The sequence below is a fragment of the Jaculus jaculus genome, chromosome 12 (assembly GCF_020740685.1).
Source record: "Jaculus jaculus isolate mJacJac1 chromosome 12, mJacJac1.mat.Y.cur, whole genome shotgun sequence".
In the NCBI taxonomy this organism is placed as follows: Eukaryota; Metazoa; Chordata; class Mammalia; order Rodentia; family Dipodidae; genus Jaculus; species Jaculus jaculus.
In genome coordinates, this window is record NC_059113.1 from 41,597,550 (window position 1) to 41,612,332 (window position 14,783).

Genomic DNA, 14,783 nt, shown 5'->3' on the forward strand with positions numbered 1-14,783 from the left:
CAATTCAATGGGACAGAGAGAAATACCCAGTGGAGATACTCAACAGTGGACACTGCAGGCCTTAAATTTGTCCAGCCAGGTCAAATGAGCCAACAGATGCAACAGTGGCATGTCTGTTATGGGAAAAACCAGTTGCTCTCTAATTAGCCTGGAGGCCTACTCCACAGGAGGGAATATGCCTGATACTGAAACCTATGATGGGGGAATTCATCAGCTCTAGGGGTATAATTTCTGCTGTTGTCTAGCTGAGTATATATACTATGTTCACCAGACTGCCTGGTAAGCAGTTCTCTTATTATGTACACACACACACACACACACATACATTTGTGTTTTGTTTTGTTTTTTGAGGTAGGGTCTCACTCTAGCCCAGACTGACCTGGACCTCACTATATAGTCTCAGGGTGGCCTCAAACTCATGGTGATCCTTCTACCTCTGCCTCTCAAGTGCTGGGATCACAGGCATGTGCCACCATGCTCAGCCATATGCATAGACTAATGCTATTCTTACTTTTGGTTAGAGAAGCTTCTCTTTTCAGGTGGCAGTGACCTTGTGATGACTCAGAAGGCACCATAATGCTGAGAATAAGTGACAGAGGACTACTCATCAGTGAATCATCCCTATCACACCTTTCAAGGCTCAGAATCCATTGTGGAAGAGGTGCCTGTGAAGCCTAAAGACCCAAGTTTGACTCTCCAGGTCTCACGTAAGCCAGACACAAAAGGCGATGCAAGCATGCAAGGTCACACATGTATACAAGGTGGCGCAGGTGGCTGGAGTTTGATTATAGTGGCTGGAAGCCCTGATGTGCCAATTTTCTCTTTCACTCTCTTGCATTAAAAAAATAAATAAAATATGCTGGCAGTGGTGGCGCACAACTTTAATCCCAGCACTCAGGAGGCAGAGGTAGGAGGATCACTGTGAGTTCAAGGCCAGCCTGAGACTACAGAGTGAATTCTAGGTCAGCCTGGGCTAGAGTGAGACCCTACCTCGAAAAACAAACAGATAAATAAATAAATAAAATAAAGCCAGTCTGTTGGGCTTGCCTCCCCCCCAGAAAAGAGGGCAAGAGATACCAGCCTATGTGCCCTTCAGAACATTCACTAGGTCTTCCTGATTATTCTAATTCATCTTGACCTTCACACTTCATATATGTATTTCAAATCTTAGCAGGGTTATAGGTTAGTAGCAGAGTGCTTGCCTAGCATATGCAAAACCCTGGGTTTGATTTCCAGCACCAAGAAAGAGGAAAAAAAAAACAACTCTTACTACTAATTAGTTTTGATACTTGATCATGTGTTGGCTGTTTTATTATCACATAGGTTTCTGTATTCACTGATGATCTGAAGTATGTTAAAGAGGAGGGAGTAGTTTATTTTTTTATTATTATATATGGACATATTTTGTATGTAAATATCACATGTTGGTACTATCCTTTCCCTCCTCCCTGCTCCTTTTCTAAAGTGGTCTTCCTCATTGGGAATGCAGGTCAACCCCATGGGAATTGTGGGTCATGCATTATGGGGGGGCATCAGTCAGTTATGGAGGAGAGGCAGTATATGTGCAAAATGTCCCAACTTGTGGCTCTAACAGTCTTTCCACCCCCTCTTCCACAAAATTTCCTGAGCCATGCTGGGAGCATTTTAAATCTACTTCAGTGATGAACACTTAGGAGCATCTAGATATCTGGTTTGGTAGATGTTGAGTGTCCTCAGTATCTTTCTCCAGTACCCTCGTGCTGATATCAGCTTAACTAAGAAAGCAACATTCTTGCTCATTTCCCCAATTCCTCTGTGGTTTCAGCTGGGGCTGAGGTGGAGTGTGCTGGGTCCTTTATCTCCTTAAGTCCAGTTCCCATTCCAGACTGCTGTGCCTGCCCACACACTTGATTACGCAAAGAACTACCCAGGAAGAGGTGGGAAGAGCCCTGGGAGTAGTTTATTATATAACTTCTAATTTATCCCAATATTGGATATATATGTACAATTGATATTTATGAAATAAATGAGTGTGGTTTGTATGATGGGATTGGAGTAAGGAAATGCTGCAAAGGACATAATTGTCATCATGGAATATTTATGGATTTTGAAGGAAATTTTTAGGGATGATTTATATCCTGATGGATGGATTAAGAAATAGTTTATTGGCTGGGCATGGTGGCATATGCCTTTAATCCCAGCACTCGGGAGGCAGAGGTAGGAGGGTTGCCGTGAGTTTGAGGCCATTCTGAGACTACAGAGTAAATTCCAGGTCAGCCTGGGCTAGAGTGAGACCCTACCTCCAAAAACCAAAAATGGGGGGAAAAAAAAATCTCTAGGGGCTGGAGATATGGCTCAGCAGTTAAGGTACTTGCCTACAAAGCCTAAGGACCTCAGTTTGATTCCCTAGTACCCATGTAAAGTCAAATACACAAGTTGGCACATGCTTCTGGAGTTCATTTGCAGTGGCTAGGGGCCCTGGCCTGCCCTTTATCTCAATATCTATCCATTTATCTATCTTTCTTTTTTAATTTTTATTAGCATTTTCCATAATTATAAAAAAAAATCCCATGGTAATTCCCTCCCCCCCCCCACTTTCCCCTTTGAAATTCCATTCTCCATCATATTACCTCCCCATCTCAATCATTGTACTTACATATATACAATACATTGATCTATCTTTTCCTCTCCCCCCAACCCTCTTTCTGTCTCTCACAAATTTTTTAAAAATTATTATTTTTAAAAATATTTTATTTTTATTTATTTGTCAGAGAAAGAGGGAGAGAGACGGGGGAGAACGGGCACGCCAGGGCCTCCAGCCACTGCAAACGAACTCCAGATGCATGTGCCCCCTTGTACACCTGGCTAACATGGGTCCTGGGGAATTGAACCTGGGTCCTTTGGCTTTGCAGGCAAATGCCTTAACTGCTGAGTCATCTCTCCAGCCCCTAAGTTATTTTTTCATCAGAGAGAGTGCAAGAGAATTAGTGCACCAGTACCTCCAGCCACTGCAATTGAACTCCAGAAGTGTGTGCCATCTTGTGTGATCTTCTGTACTTGTGTCACATTATGCATCTGGCTTACTTGGAACCTGGAGAGTTGAACATGAGGCCTTAACCACTAAGCCATCTCTCCAGCCCTCAAATAAATTTATTTATTTTTTTAATTTTTTTCTTTTTCTCAATTTTTATTAACATTTTAAATATTTTTTTTAAATAAATATTTATCCTTTCTTAGAGTGGAGAGATCCTGAAAGTTCAGTGGCTTAGGATATTGGCTCATGCCTTTAATTCCAGTACTTGTGAGGCAGAGATAGGAGGATCACAGTGAGTTCAAGGCCAGCCTGAGACTACATAGTGAATTCCAGGTCAGCCTGGACTAGAGTGAAACCCTACCTCGAAAAATAAAATACATACACACACATCGGGAATTCAGCCAGGTGTGGTGGCACACACTTGGGAAGCAGAGATAGGATCACCATGAGTTCAAGGCCACCCTGATACTACTAGTGCATTCCAGGTTAGCCTGGGCTAGAGCAAGGCCCTACCTCAAAAAACAACAACAACAAAAAGATACCAGGAATTTAAGACTTAACTGTATAGTGTGTGTGAGGTTAGGCTGGGCTATATGAGATTCTGGCTCAAAAAACCAGCCAACGAAACAAAACAAACAAGAGGCAAGGGAAGACAAGGAGATCTTTAAGGTTATATTGTGATGAAGGGCCTTTGAGTAGCATTTTGAAAAGTGTCTCATGTGTCATGTGGCCTGCCTGTCTCTAAGCTAGATTCCTGCCCAGATGGTGTGGTACCGAGTCTTTTGGCCTGGTAGGTCCTATGTGCTGACAAGACTGCGAATAGCCAAGACCCGTCGTCACCATTACCATATTTGGACAACCATTCCTTCCTCCAATCTGATGCTCCTAAAACCAGATTGTGTGCGGGAGCTGGAGCTGGAGCTGGAGCTGGGGCTGGGAAAACCATCCTTGAAAGATAAACCGAAACCACCTTCCGTGCCTACCAAGTCCCAGAACAGCAAGGGACAAGCAGATCTTGTCCGCCACTCCAGAGTCTTACATTATTCGGTGAGCATATAGAAGAGATCTTGGAGCTTGTGGGGCAGGAAATGTGAATCTAGGAAGGAAATGTCATCAGAACCTTTGGCCTCCTTGCAGGGAATGGTCACTGGTGTGTTGAATGAATCTGCCAGCCTCTACCTGCTGGATGGGCAGCTGATCTTGTGCCTTGCATACCAGCAGATCCGTGGCCTCAAACGGATGATTCGACCAGGTGTCTCTCTGGAGGTATGTCAGAAAGGTCAGAGGTGGTGATGAGAATCTCAGAGCAGATTTCTTTATCTTCATGGGATTTCATTTTATTTATTTATTTTTATTTAGGAACAGCAGAACATTATTTTTTTATTTTTAATATTGTATTTTTCTTTATTTGAGAAAGAGAAATAGGCAGGGAAAGAGAGGGAGAGAGAATGGGTGCTCCAGGGGCTCCAGCGTTACAAAAAAGAACTCCAGATGCGTGTGCCCCCTTGTGCATCTGGCTTATATGGGTCCTGGGGAATTGAACCTGGGTCCTTTTGCTTTACAAGCAAGTGCCTTAAACACTAAGCCATCTCTCCAGCCCTATTTTTATTTATTTATCTGAGTGCAACAGAGAGGGAGAAAGAGAAAATGGGTGCACCAGGTCCTCCAGCCACTGCAAAAAAACTCCAGATACATGCAATCAAGCTTCAAACTGGGGTCCTTAGGCTTCATAGGAAGTGCTTAACTGCTAAGCCATCTTGTCAGCCCTGTTTTTTGTTTTTTTGAGGCAGGATCTCGCTGTAGACCAAGCTGACTTAGAATTCTCAGGCTGGCCTCGAACAGTCCTAGCCGTCCTCCTACCTCTGCTTCCTGAGTGCTGGGATTAAAGACATGCACTACCACTCCCAGCTTTTTTATGGGATTAAAAAATATATTTTTTTGTTTGTTTTAGCTAGCTTAGAACCAAAAATATATGAGTATGTGTTGAGAGCACTTTCATTAAGAATGATTTGGGTAAGAGTTTAGAAGGGAAAATAATCTTGGCTAGGCCTGGTGATGCAGGTCTGTAATCCAAGCTGCATAGGCTGAAGGACGGTCTGTTTTCTTGTAGCTCCGGGATGTTCACCTCCTCCATTCAGTGGGTGGAGGAACAACAAGGCCAGTGTTGGTGCCTTGCCTTCATGGGACTGTGCAGCTACGAAGCTTTTCTCATCAGAAGCCTGAGATTCTGTCATCCCACCAAGTTCATGGCACCTACTTATATGAGCAACTGGTGTGGGACTATCAGTTGGGACTTCCCACCTACCTGTGGGCTACTAAGGCCCTGGAGAAGCTGGTCTGCAAGTGAGGAAGATGGAGGATAAGGGTTGTGGGTGGGAAGTGGGTGGGAGGGTAATGCTTTCTTTGTAAAACAGCATCCTTGAAGGAACAGAGCCTTGGGCAAATAACTCTGTTTCTTGCCCTGGCCAAGGTTGTGTCCTCATGTGCTGAGATGCCACCAGCTCTTGAAGCATTCCTCTCCTGGGAATCCTAGCCTGGCATTGCAGCTCCTGGCTTCCTCCCCAGATGTTCTTACTCCACCAGACAGTCCCATTCGAAATGCACACAGTGAGATACTGGAAGAGCCTCATCAGTGTATCTTCCAGGAAGTATGATTTTGTGGGGAAAGATGGGCAGCAGAGTTAATGCCTAAAGACCCCTGGGCACAGTAGACATAATCTGATTTCTTTTCTCTGGCAGTATACACAGTTGCAGACTCCTTACACTTTCCCTGATCTGCTCACTATGATGAAGGAAGGACAGCATAGTGCTTGGGCTAACTTTGATCCAAAGGCCCTTGTACCCCTTCCAGAGTCTGCCTACCTGACGAGCTACCAAATCAATCGCCGTCTGGCATGGTCCTGGCACTGTGTTCTGCCCTCTACTCTCCAGCCAGCCCAGGTAAGGGGGCTCTGGGAGCCTTGGGGGACTTTTCTTTTTACCATCTTCATTTGCTACTAACCATAGTTCAGGTCACCTTCCCCCCACCCCCCATCATTTCACTATTGGCTGGCCTAACTACACTGCCCATGTGTTCTTGTCCTCCCACCCCGCTAAATATTTATCTTCCCTGAAGCAACTAGAAAGAATAGGGTAAAAATATAGCTTGACATACAGGATTCTGGGTTTTGTTTGTTTCTTTGGAATTTTTTAAAAAAATATTTTTACTTATTTATTAGAGACAGGAGGAGGTGGGGGAAGAGAATGGTCATGCCAGGAACTCTAGCTACTGCCAATGAACTCCAGATGCACATGCCATCTTGTGCATCTGGTTTATGTAAGACATGGTGAATCAAACCTTGGTCCTTAGGCTTCACAGGCAAGCACTTGAACTGCTAAGCCATCTCTCCAGAGCTGGAATTAAAAAAAAAAAATTAATTTCTTTGAGAGAGCAGTAGATCGAGAGAATAGGGTTGGAGAGATGGCTTAATGGTTAAGGCACTTACCTGCAAAGCCAAAGGACCTCAATTTGATTCCCTAGGGCCCACATAAGCCTGATGCAAATAAATAAATAAGCAAATAAATAAATAATAAATAAATAAATAAAATAAAGGCATGAGTCACCATTCCTGCCTTAAATTTTTTTTTTCTTTTTTTGGTTTTTTGAGGTAGGGTCTCACTGTAGCCCAGGCTGACCTGGAATTCACTATGGAGTCTCAGGGTGGCCTCAAACTCACAATCCTCCCACCTCTGCCTCCTGAGTGCTGGGATTAAAGGCATGCGCCACCACGCCCAGCAAATTTTTTCTTTTTAAAAGTTTATTTTACTTAAGAATAGGTGTACTAAGGCCTACAGCCACTGTAAATAAACTCCAGGTGCTTGTTCCACCTTGCGCATCTGGCTTATGTGGGTCCTGGGGAATCAAACTTGGGTCCTTAGGCTTCACAGGCAAGCACCTTAACTGGTAAGCCATTTCTCCAGCTCAGGCCCCTATAATAATAATAATTATTATTATTTTATTTAATTTTGGTTTTCTGAGGTAGGGTCTCACTCTAGCTCTGCTGACCTGGAATTCACTATGTAGTCTCAGGGTGGCTTTGAACTCTCTGCAATCCTCCTACCTCTGCCTCCCAAGTGTTGGGATTAAAGGCATGTGCCACCATGCCTGGCATTTAAAAAATTTTATTAATAAGAATAAATAAGTAATTTTCTTTTCTTTTCTTTTCCTTCCCTCCTTCCTTCCTTCCTTCCTTCCTTCTTTCCTTCCTTCCTTCCTTCTTTCTTTCTTTCTTTCTTTCTTTTGAGGTAGTCTCAGTCTAGTCCAGGCTGACCTGAAATTCACTATGTAGTCTCATGGTGGCCTTAAACTCACTGAAATCCACCTACCTCTGTCTCCCCAGTGCTAGGATTAAAGGCAGGCGCCACCATGCCTGGCTTTTTTTTTGAGGCATGGTCTCACTCTAGTCCAGGCTGATTTAGAGTTCACATTGTAGCCTCAGGGTGGCCTCCAACTCACTTTGATCCTGAGTGCTGGGATTACAGACATGTGCCACCATGCCCAACCTTCGGTATTACTTGATACTGTGACCTTTCTCTTCCTGCAGGTTTTAGTTGGGGTTCTGGTAGCTTCATCACATAAAGGTTGTCTGCAACTTCGGGACCTGAGTGCTTCCATGCCCTGCCTACTTTTGGCAGAGAATTCACAACCACTTGCTGATCCCCGATTCATAGGTATGGAGTTCAGAGGTGGAACGGTGATAGTGATAGGGTGTAGGTTTCTAGAACCTCAGGGGCCAAAGTAAAGCTTCTACTGGGGTTTGTTACTGATGCTGAAATGGTATGTGTTGATCAGCAACTTTGGGAAGAAGTTTGAGATTAGTATGTCAGGGTGAGAAAGAAGCCAGAGAGCCCATAGCCAGAAGTACAATTTCCAACAGTTATTCTCTCCTATGGCTGCTAATATGCATCTTCAGATTACAATTGCTGTTTTTTACATTGATAGTTTGGAAGAATAGTGTTCTTACTTGGCTTACTGGGATTTTTGTTGTTACTGAGGCAGGGTCTTTAGCCCAGATGGCCTGGAGCTCTGTAGTCTAGGCTGGCCTCAAATTCATGATGCTCCTCCTTCCTCAGCCACTGAATGCTGGGATTAAAGACAGTCACCACATTTGACCTTGCTGGGATTTGTAAAGAGGGAAACCCTAGAGAGGGAAATTGGTTAGATTTAGGATAAGGCATTTTAGCTATTTATGGAACAAGTATATTCAAGACCTTTCAGCCTGGGAGGCCAGGAGCAGAATTGTACATGCATAGGGAATGGTTTTTCCTTGGTATTGCTGGGGTGGTCAGGTATAAGCTGTCACTTCCTGTGAGGGCAGCAGCTCTTGCCGAGGATGAGTAGTGAATCCTTCAGGGTAGGCTGCATCACTGCCCTGCCCCACAGTTCGTTTTTCTTGCCAAAATAGAGAACTTTCTTTACTTAGGTTGCCTGGTGCGGACAGAGAGGTTTCAGCTGGTTGTCGAAAGGGAGGTCGAGAGCAATTTTCCTTCCTGGAAGGAGCTGACCATGGCAGGCTTCATTCAGAGGCAGCAGACCAGGTCAGCTCCTTTGAGCAATGCTTGTGCTAAGTTTGCTGGGAAGGAAGGATCTGGTGCATGCATGTGGGGGAATGTGGAGCTCAAATCACTAATTATTGCCTCACAATAAGATCTATTCCTGCCTCTCCCAACAGAGTCTATGTCCAGTTCTTTCTGACTGACGCCTTGATTCTGCCTGTGCCCAGACCCTCTCCTGATGCATCAACTACTTCAGCACCTCCTCAGACAGATTCTGCCTGTCTAGAGGGACAGAGCCGGCTTTTCTTGTTGTCCCACAAGGAGGCCCTCATGAATCGGAACTTTTGTGTCTCTGGGAGAGCCAGCTCAGAGTCCCCTATGCCTACTTTGAGTTTCCATGTGTCAGGGAGCTGGCTTGGAGGCACCCAGAGGAAGGAGGGGACTGGGTGGGGCCCACCTGAGCCTCTGGGAAGTGAGAAAAAGGATCAGAAGGTAAAGCAGGGCTCCAGACAACTAGGGCCTGTCTTCCTGTCCCCTGATTCAGTGCTGGGGTCCAGCACCATCCTGTCCTTCCTCATAGGTCTTCCTCATCTTCCTTGGTTCTTCAGTCCGCTGGTTTGCATTTTTGTATCCAGGGAAAGTATACCGACTCATAGCTCCTGGCCCTCCGGTGAGTGCATGCCTGCTTTATCATTGTCTGCCCCAGAAAGCTGGTTAAGTTGCCATCTGGAGCAGGTATGTCAGCGCTGGGCCCTGTAGGTAACTAGAAGAGGCTAGATTTAGAGAAGCTAAATGGCCTGTCTGCATTGGGATCCCATCCTATTTAGAAAAAAAGCATTGGAGGATTTGGGGTGCTTCCCTGTGGCCTAGGCACACTCAGAGATGCCTTCTTGTTCCTGGCAGACTTCAATGTTGTTTGAGGGAGAGAGTTCATCTCAACGTCCTCTGGAGTTAGCCGGCTGTGTGTCCTGCCTCACTGTCCAGGATGATTGGACCCTGGAGCTTGGAAGATCTCAGGACACCCCTGATGTGCTGGAGATCTCCAGGGAACTGCCTAAGTCTTCATTGACTCACCTGCTTAGTGACAAGTAAATGTCCTCTAGCCCCTCTGGTTAATTTGGCCCTCTCAATTCTCCTGCTTGTTTTGGGCTAGTTGAACAGTACAGTCGGTGTTTCTTTTATGTGATTCAGCCGTCAGTAGAATGATATCAGTAAGAGAGAAGGTGTATTTCATGCTGAGCTTGTTATTGTCCCTCCCTCCCTCCCTCTACCTGTATCTCTCTTACTTCAGGGTCTCACCTAGCCTGGGCTGGCCTTGATCTTTAGGTGCCTGATGATTCTGAGAATTACCTTGAACTAATATTCTGCTTCTACCTCCCCAGGTGCTGGGATTGTATGTGTGTACCACTTTGCCCAGTTGAATAAGTGTTCTCAGGGAAAATATTTAGCAGTTGAAGGAAGAAGGATGAAAATATGGAGAAGGGCCTTTGTTTAGTTGGTGGGTGACTATAGGAACAATATTTCTTCATGAAGGCTTTTTTGAGTCACTTTTTTTTTTTTAAGGTAGGGTCTCTCTCTAGCCCAGGCTGACCTGGAATTCACTATGTAGTCCCAGGTTGGCCTCAAACTCCTACCTGTGCCTCCTGAGTGCTGGGATTAAAGGCATGTACTACCACACTGGGCTCTTTTTTAGGTAAAGACAAATGAAGAAGCTACAAAAAGCAGGGCATGGTGGCTCACGTCTTTAATTCCAGCACTTAGTAGGTTGAGGTAGGAAAATCAACATGAGTTCTAGGCCAGTCTGTTTTAGAGTAAGAACTGCTTCCAAAAAAAAAAAAAAAGATAGGCTTTGCATTTCTGCCACAAGCCAGTTTTTTCCACATGTCCTATTACTTTTAGCAGGCAATTTGGCAGAATACCAGGTTTCCTGAAACTTTTATGTGCTGTTCTCTGTATGGCTCCTTTTTCTGTTATCTGGGTTGACCTTTGCCATTGATATTTCCTATGTATTTCCCTTACTTTTCAGATTCCCTGATTCCTTGGTGTCTTTCTCTGCAAAGATTTTGTCAAGGACAATATGTGATCCACCTCTGACCTTTCGCAGGAGACAGCCTGGTAATGACCCCTCCTCTAGGGAAAAGGGAGTTAGTGATGGGCCTTTATGGTCCTGGAAGATCCCACTAGCCACCCTTCCCTCCATCTGTAGGGAACACTGGGACTGTTAAAACGTGTGTGAAGCTAACGGTAGCTCTAGAGATTGCCGACTATGAATTCACCCCTCACCTGAACATATATATCGAAGATCCACACTTGCCTCCCCCGATAGGACTCCTTCCAGGATCCCAAGTCCACTTTAGCCAGCTGGAGAAAAAAATTTCCAGGTGAAGGCCTATATCTTGTGGCCATACTTCCTTTCCTTACTGTTGTCTTTCTGTTGAGTACTCACTCCCCCCATCCCCACTAGGAGGGTATAATCTTTGGAGTTGCTGTTTTGTTCTGAGACAGGGTCTTGCCGTGTAGTCCTTGCTAACCTGAACTCCTTATATAGCCCAGGCTAGCCTTGAGCTAGCAGCAATCCTTCTGCCACTGCCTGTGCCTCCCAAACTCTGGGATTACAGGTGTGTGTCACATTTGTCTTTGCTATTACTTTGGTTGTTAGTCTGCATTATATGCCCTGTATCCTCCAGAAATGTTGCAAACTAGTCTTCCTTCTGCTTTGATAGAGCTGAGGGCAGGATATTCCCTTGGGGGTGTAGGGAGGTGAACCAAACCTGTGAGAGAGAATCTCAGTCTGAGTTCCTACCCCAGCCTGACTGCTCTCTTCCCCCTCACTCTTCTCATTTGCAGATCCAGCAATGTTTACTGTCGTTTCTGCTCATCTACTTCTATACAGGTCCTCAGTTTTTCCCAGCAGACCAGAGTCAGGTCAGTGTCCAGGACCTGTTCTGCTGTATCGCCTCAAACCCACATCCCACTCAGTCCCTGGAATGTTATTAGCCACAGCTATAGTTTTCTCCAATTAACAGAGTATTTGAAAGAGAGGGGTTTATGCTCCAAATGAAAACCATTCAGCCATATCTATCAAGTTATCCAGAAAGATGTAAAGTTCTAAAGCACTTTTTTTGTTTGTTTTGGGCAATGTCTCACTCTAGTCCAGACTGGCCTTAAACTCATGATGATCCTCCTACCGTAGCCACCTGAGTTCTGGGATTACAGGCATGAAACTACCATTCTGGTTTTTGAAGGCCTTTCAGTCTACAAATACAAGTCCCATCTTTCTTTCTTTCTCTTTTTTTCTTTTTTGTTTGTTCAATGTAGGATCTTGGTCTAGCCCAGGCTGACCTCAAACTCACAGCAATACTCTTACCTCAGCCTCCCAAATCCTGGGGTTAAAGGTATGCACCACCACACCTGGTGTATCTTTCTTTTTTAATTTTTATTTATTTATTTTGTTTTTTTGAGGTAGGGTTTGGTTTCACTCTAGCTCAGGCTGACCTGGAAGTCACTATGTCGTCTCAGGATGGCCTCAAGTTCATGGCAATCCTCCTACCTCTGCCTCCCAGGTGCTGGGGTAAAAGGCATGTGCCAGCATGCCAGGCTGTTTCTTTCTTTCTTTCTTTCTTTCTTTCTTTCTTTCTTTCTTTCTTTCTTTCTTTCTTTCTTTCTTTCTTTCTTTCTTTTTTAAAGATACTTTATTTATTTACTTGAGAGACAGGGAAAGAATATGAGTGTGCCAGGGAGTTTGTTGGCACTGCAAAGGAACGCCAGACACATGCCACTTTATGTATCTGGCTATATGTGGATACTGGGTTGTTGAGCCTGGCTTTAAAACCCAAGTATCTTTCTTGACTAATGTCTTGATGTTCAAGCCTGAGAAATAATTGATGCTTTTAAAGATTAGGAATCAGAGCTGGGCGTAGTGGTATGCACCTTTAATCCTAGCACTCGGGAGGCAAAGGTAGTATTGCTGTGAGTTCAAGGCCAGCCTGAGACTACAGAGTGAATTCCAGGTCAGCCTGGGTTAGAGTGAGGCCTTGCCTCACAAAACTAAACTAAAAAAGATTAGGAATCATAATTAAACAAGAACCTTGGGCTTCAGAAGAGCCTGGAACCCATTACTACCCTAATCTCCATGCCTGGCTAAGTCTAATTAGACTCTTTAAGAATTAAGACTCGCCGGGCATGGTGGCGCACGCCTTTAATCCCAGCACTTGGGAGGCAGAGGTAGGAGGATCGCTGTGAGTTCAAGGCCACCCTGAGACTCCATAGTGAATTCCAGGTCAGCCTGGGCTAGAGTGAGACCCTACCTCGAAAAACCAAAAAAAAAAAAAAAAAAAAAAGAATTAAGACTCTCCAAAAAGAAGAAGAAGAATTAAGACTCTTAGCCTCTTGGCACACCTTTAATCTCAGCACTCGGGAGGCAGAGATAGGAAGATTGCCGTGAGTTCAAGGCTATCCTAAGACTACATAGTGAATTCCAAGTCAGCCTGTGCTAGAGTGAGACCCTACCTTGAAAAACCAAAACCAACCAAACAAACAAACCCATGCCACTCTTGCCTGATTTTACTTTTGTGAGACAGCCTGGTTTTGTCCTTGAGATGAGACCTTAGTTTCCCTTGTATTAGAATATTAATGTTAGTCTTGTGTTACTATGCTCAACTTCTTTGCCTATTTTTTCCCCACCCCGTCCCATTCCCCCCAAGGTAGGGTCTCACTCTAACCCAGGCAACTTGAAACTCACTCTGTAGCCCCAGGCTGGCCTCCAACTCATGGCAGTCCTCCTGCCTCTTGAGTGCTGAGAATAGAGGTATGTGCCACCATTCCTGGCCTACCTCAACCTTCTGAGTGAGCTGCCATGCCTATTTCTCTGCCTCTTTCTTGACTCTTGTCTCTGTCTCTTTCCCTAGTGACCCCCTGCCCCACATCTACCTGGCTGAACTTCTCCAAAAGGGCCAGGCTCCATTCCAGGCCACTACTTCTTGTCATGTTGTTTTTATCTTCAGCCTTCAGATCATGTGGGTCTGTGCTCATTGTACCAGCCTTTGCCCCCAGGTATTTGCAGGGGACAGGTGAGGTGAGTGTGGAATACCAGCGTGATGTCGTGGGCCAGGAGGACTTTTGCAATGGTTTTTTTTTTTCCTCCTAGGGGCGGTGCAGTCGTCAGGACCTCACTTGCCCCACTCAGACAGCTATAAGCCAGGCCAGCATCAGGTGAGCACTCAACTGTACTGTTTATTTCCTCATTATACAGCTTCATACGTCTTCAGTAGCATAATTCCCTGTTTATGAGCATTGCTTAATAGTTTGTTGATTGGGCAGGGGCAGGAAGTGCTCAGGCAGGAGTTCTAGGCCAACTTGGAGTATCCAGGGATAAATAGCATGACCCTGTCAAGCCAAATGAATTTGAGCTAGACTGGGAAAGCTGGGGAAGGGAGGCCTGTTGGCTTCAATGGGTTGACCACATGGTTTTTTGCTTCCTCCCTCCCCCAGGTTCCTCGTAGAGGATGGGACTGCGGAAGCCCTGGTGACCTGTAGGAATCATCACGTGGCAGCAGCTCTAGGACTAAGTCCTGGTGAATGGACTTTCCTCCTAGATTGTGTACGAGTATCAGGGAAATTGGCCTTGCACTTTAAAGGGCCTGGAGCCGAATCAGAGGTGAAAAGTGCTTGGAAAGTGGGGACTCAAACCCAGATACCAGCGGTTTTAGCAGAAGATTGGGAACTTCAGTTCCCATTAATCCTGTTTCCTTTTCTAGTCTCCAGCCAGGATCCATGAACCTTTGACCCTCTTCCTCCAGACACTTTGTACCAGCCCTTCTGTCCTTCGACCTATTAAGCTTGCTTTTGAGCTTACAAGGAGACCCTCTGATGTTTCCCCACGAGGTAAGGAGAGTACCAAAAAGGGGTCCTCGGAAGAGAGAGGAATGAGGGCTTGATAGGGAATTTCTAGAGTTGGGGAAGAGAATGGTGGGTAGGGACTAAAACCCACATGGGGCCAGGTGTGGTGCATGGTGCACACCTTTAATCTCCACACTGGAGAGACAGGATTGCTGTTATTCTAGGCCATCCTGAGACTACAAAGTGAGTTTCAGGTCAGCCTGGGCTAGAGTGAGACCCCGCCTTGAAAAAACAAACAAAACAAGCCTGGTGCAGAGGGTGGCAAATGCATCTGGAGTTTGTTTGCAGTGCCAGGAGGCTCTGCCATGTCCTTACTCTCTGTCTGCCTCTCTCTCGA

At 45.3% G+C, this 14,783-nt stretch overlaps 1 protein-coding gene across 1 annotated transcript in view; it reads left to right on the forward strand.

The window, feature by feature from the left end:
- Ctc1 (CST telomere replication complex component 1) overlaps window positions 1–14,783 on the forward strand; it is a 37,458-nt gene that overhangs the window by 22,092 nt on the left and 583 nt on the right. The window contains exons 6-22 of the mRNA XM_045131445.1: window positions 3,764–4,060; window positions 4,151–4,279; window positions 5,124–5,356; window positions 5,484–5,661; window positions 5,753–5,953; window positions 7,597–7,723; window positions 8,476–8,590; window positions 8,725–9,040; window positions 9,129–9,218; window positions 9,452–9,636; window positions 10,575–10,663; window positions 10,755–10,929; window positions 11,396–11,473; window positions 13,456–13,600; window positions 13,695–13,759; window positions 14,039–14,204; window positions 14,305–14,431. Of these exons, the coding sequence (XP_044987380.1) occupies window positions 3,764–4,060; window positions 4,151–4,279; window positions 5,124–5,356; window positions 5,484–5,661; window positions 5,753–5,953; window positions 7,597–7,723; window positions 8,476–8,590; window positions 8,725–9,040; window positions 9,129–9,218; window positions 9,452–9,636; window positions 10,575–10,663; window positions 10,755–10,929; window positions 11,396–11,473; window positions 13,456–13,600; window positions 13,695–13,759; window positions 14,039–14,204; window positions 14,305–14,431 (2,716 nt within the window). The remainder of the gene's footprint in view (window positions 1–3,763; window positions 4,061–4,150; window positions 4,280–5,123; window positions 5,357–5,483; window positions 5,662–5,752; window positions 5,954–7,596; window positions 7,724–8,475; window positions 8,591–8,724; window positions 9,041–9,128; window positions 9,219–9,451; window positions 9,637–10,574; window positions 10,664–10,754; window positions 10,930–11,395; window positions 11,474–13,455; window positions 13,601–13,694; window positions 13,760–14,038; window positions 14,205–14,304; window positions 14,432–14,783) is intronic.